We start from the raw sequence: 2968 nt of genomic DNA, 5'->3' as shown, positions 1-2968 counted from the left end.
CCCACGCCACCCCATGTGTGAAGCGGCTGCTGCTCCAGGGCCCCCAGCTCAAACTCCTGCCTTTGCCAGGCCACTCCTGCCTCCTGGGAACAGCCCTTCCGTACCTCTCTCAAGGCAGTTGGAGCCAAAGGCTGCCTCCTCCAGGGAGCCTTCCCTGGCATGTTGGCATTGCCTCTGGAACCAAGAACACCAGGGCAGGGACATGGGCAGTCTGGGCCTCCCATGCTAGTAAAAACAGCCTTGGCTCAGCCCCGCCACCGCTGGCTTTGGCCCAGGGACTCCCTTCCCCGCCTGCTGTGGGCCTCAGTTTTCACAGGGGTGATGCGGGGCGCCCCCAGGCTGGGGGCAGCGCCGGGGCTGGGAGGCAGCCCGAGTGCCTACCTTCCTGCCGGCCTCATTGTTGTGCAGGTTCATGAGGCGCCGCGCGTTCTTCTTGATCTCGCGGGCATCCACGAAGCGCCGAGAGAAGTCGATGCCATAGCGCACGTCAGCAGAGCAGCCGCCCCACTTCCAGCCCTCGGCCTGGTTGTAGTAGCCCTGCTTCTCGCGGTCGCAGCCACAGTTGCTCAGTTTGCCCTGGCTGCAGGCGGCCGTGGCCGCGTGGGCCACACCGGCCGCGGTGATGGCGTAAGTGAAGGCGGCCTCCCGGCTCCCTGTAGGCAGAGACTGACTTGAGGCCGGGGGGTCCCAGCCACGTGGTGGGCCAGACACAGCACCGCCAGGCCACCTGCTACCTGTGGCTGGTGAGCCTGGGCTGGGCATGTGCCCTCTCCGAGCCTCCGATTCACCCACGTGGGCCTGATGGAACCCACCTGCAGGGCGGAGGTGAGGGCGGGGCGGTGCACGGGCAGAGGTGAGGGCGGCGTGGTGCACGGGCGGAAGTGAGGGCAGCGCGGTGCACGAGCAGTGGTGAGGGCGGCGTGGTGCACGGGCGGAAGTGAGGGTGGGGCAGTGCATGGGCCGAGGTGAGGGTGGTGTGGTGCACGGGCGGAGGTGAGGGCGGGGCAGTGCACAGGCAGTGTGGTGCACGGGCGGAGGTGAGGGCGGGGCAGTGCACAGGCAGTGTGGTGCACGGGCAGAGGTGAGGGCGGGGCAGTGCATGGGCGGAGGTGAGGGTGGTGTGGTGCTCTGAGCAGGGAAGGCCCCAGTGTCTGGCTGGCTTGCCTGCCCTCTGCCCGGGAAAGTGCTACAATCCCCAGGGTGGTGTGGTCTGGTAGTGGAATTCCCTTCCCCTCTATGCCCAAATCCTCAGGACCTGCTGAGGCCTGGGCCCAGGCCTCCTCCTCCAGGCAGCCTTCCCAGCCCCCCGACTGACCCAGAGCTGACCCCCTGCCCCCATTCAGCCCTATAAGGTGAGGCCTTCTAGCTCAGGCCCTAGGCGACAGGTCCAGCTCAAACGTATCCTCGAGCCTCCACAGCCCCGGTCAGCCCAGCACAGCTGTCCTGGCCCAGGCTCCTGGGTCCCTCTCCCCTTGCCCACAGCTGGGTCTGTGTTGTCCCCCTGTCCCCAGCACCTGGCACTGCACTTGCGCAGACCAGCTGGAGGAGGGCAGGGGCCTCACTGTCCATCCTGAGGGCAGATGGTCAGCATGGGGGCACGGCAGCCTGAGGCCCACTGCATGGTCTTCTGCAGGCCCCCAGGCCCTTGTCCCCATGACTGGGGCTAAGGCTCGCCCATAGGTTGACAGGGTCAGGGTCCAGTCAGGGCTGTTCCGGGAACACCCTCCAGCACCACCTATGTGCCCGGCCTCGTGCCAGGTGCCGACTGTGTGCGCTGAGGCACCTCCTTCCCAACGAGCAGTGGTGCCTCGCCCGGAGGGTACCCTCCCCTGGGGTACCTTCCATGAGAGTGAGGACTGCCATGGGGCCAGCACTCCACCCTCCCCACAGGTTCTCCACTGCACTCCAGGGGGGACCCCACCCAGGACCGTCCTGGCCAGTGTCCTCCCGCTGGCCACCTCCCCTCACTGCCCCTCCCAGCAGCACCCCGGCAGTGCACAGCTGCCTGGCCTGCTGACTGCGGGTGGGGCTCCCTGAGAAGCACAGTCAGGCCCCCAGGCTGCTGGAGGCTGACTGGCTGGGCCCCGGACAGACTGGGACAGGACAAGGACAGGGACAGAGATGGGGGACAGGGAGAAACTGAGAGCTACCCTCCGGGTCTGAATTAGGTCTGGAGGAGCTGAGGGACCCCTTGGGCCTGAAGAGGGCCCCTCAACTCCCTGCCCTCCTGGCTCTGCCAAAGTTCAAGGGCCGGAGACCACCAGGCTGCCCCAGGAAACCTCAGGAGCTCTCAGGGGTGTCGGTGGCAGGGGATGGGATTCCAGGGAGGAGCCCTGGAGAGGGGCCGGTGAGAACACAGACCCTCCAGTCCCCAGACCTGCCCCTGTGGAACGGAGCTGGGGGGCTTCCTGGAGGACGGGATGGCATAGATGAGGGAAGTCTAGACGACAGACAGGAATTCACCCCCCGAGTGTGTGTGAGTGCACTGCGTGCTGTACGTGCGGCGTGGTGTCTGTGGGGGGTGCAGTGCACTGTGAGGAGTGTGGAGGAGCGGTGGCGAGTGCGGCGTGGTGTGTCCTATGTGCGTGGTGTGGAGACAGCACAGGGGTGTAGGGTGTGCAGTGGTGTCATGTGTGTAGTGTGTGGTGAAAGTACGTGGCATGTGTAATGTGTGTGGTGTGTGGGATGGATGGTATCGTGGTGTGGAGTGGGGGTGTGGAGTGTGCGGTGGGGGTGTGGAGTGTGGAGTTATGGAGTGTGCGGTGGGGGTGTGGAGTGTGGGGTGGGGTGTGGAGTGTGGAGTTATGGAGTGTGCGGTGGGGGTGTGGAGTGTGCGGTGGGGGTGTGGAGTGCGCAGTAACAGGTACAGAGTGCGCGGTGAGCGGTGCGGAGTGCGTGGTGGGCGTGTGTAGTGGGTGAGGGGGGTGTGGAGGGCACGGTGGGGGGGGTATGGGGGGGGGGGGGGGGG

At 66.3% G+C, this 2968-nt stretch overlaps 1 protein-coding gene across 1 annotated transcript in view; it reads right to left on the bottom strand.

Annotated features, from left to right (window-relative positions):
• WNT7B (Wnt family member 7B) overlaps positions 1-2968 on the bottom strand; it is a 51015-nt gene that overhangs the window by 7558 nt on the left and 40489 nt on the right. The window contains exon 3 of the mRNA XM_006164632.3: positions 382-653. Within this exon, the coding sequence (XP_006164694.1) occupies positions 382-653 (272 nt within the window). The remainder of the gene's footprint in view (positions 1-381; positions 654-2968) is intronic.

This window comes from Tupaia chinensis, unplaced genomic scaffold, assembly GCF_000334495.1.
Source record: "Tupaia chinensis unplaced genomic scaffold, TupChi_1.0 Scaffold143651_1, whole genome shotgun sequence".
NCBI lineage: Eukaryota > Metazoa > Chordata > Mammalia > Scandentia > Tupaiidae > Tupaia > Tupaia belangeri.
This window is presented reverse-complemented; position numbering and strand designations above follow the sequence as displayed.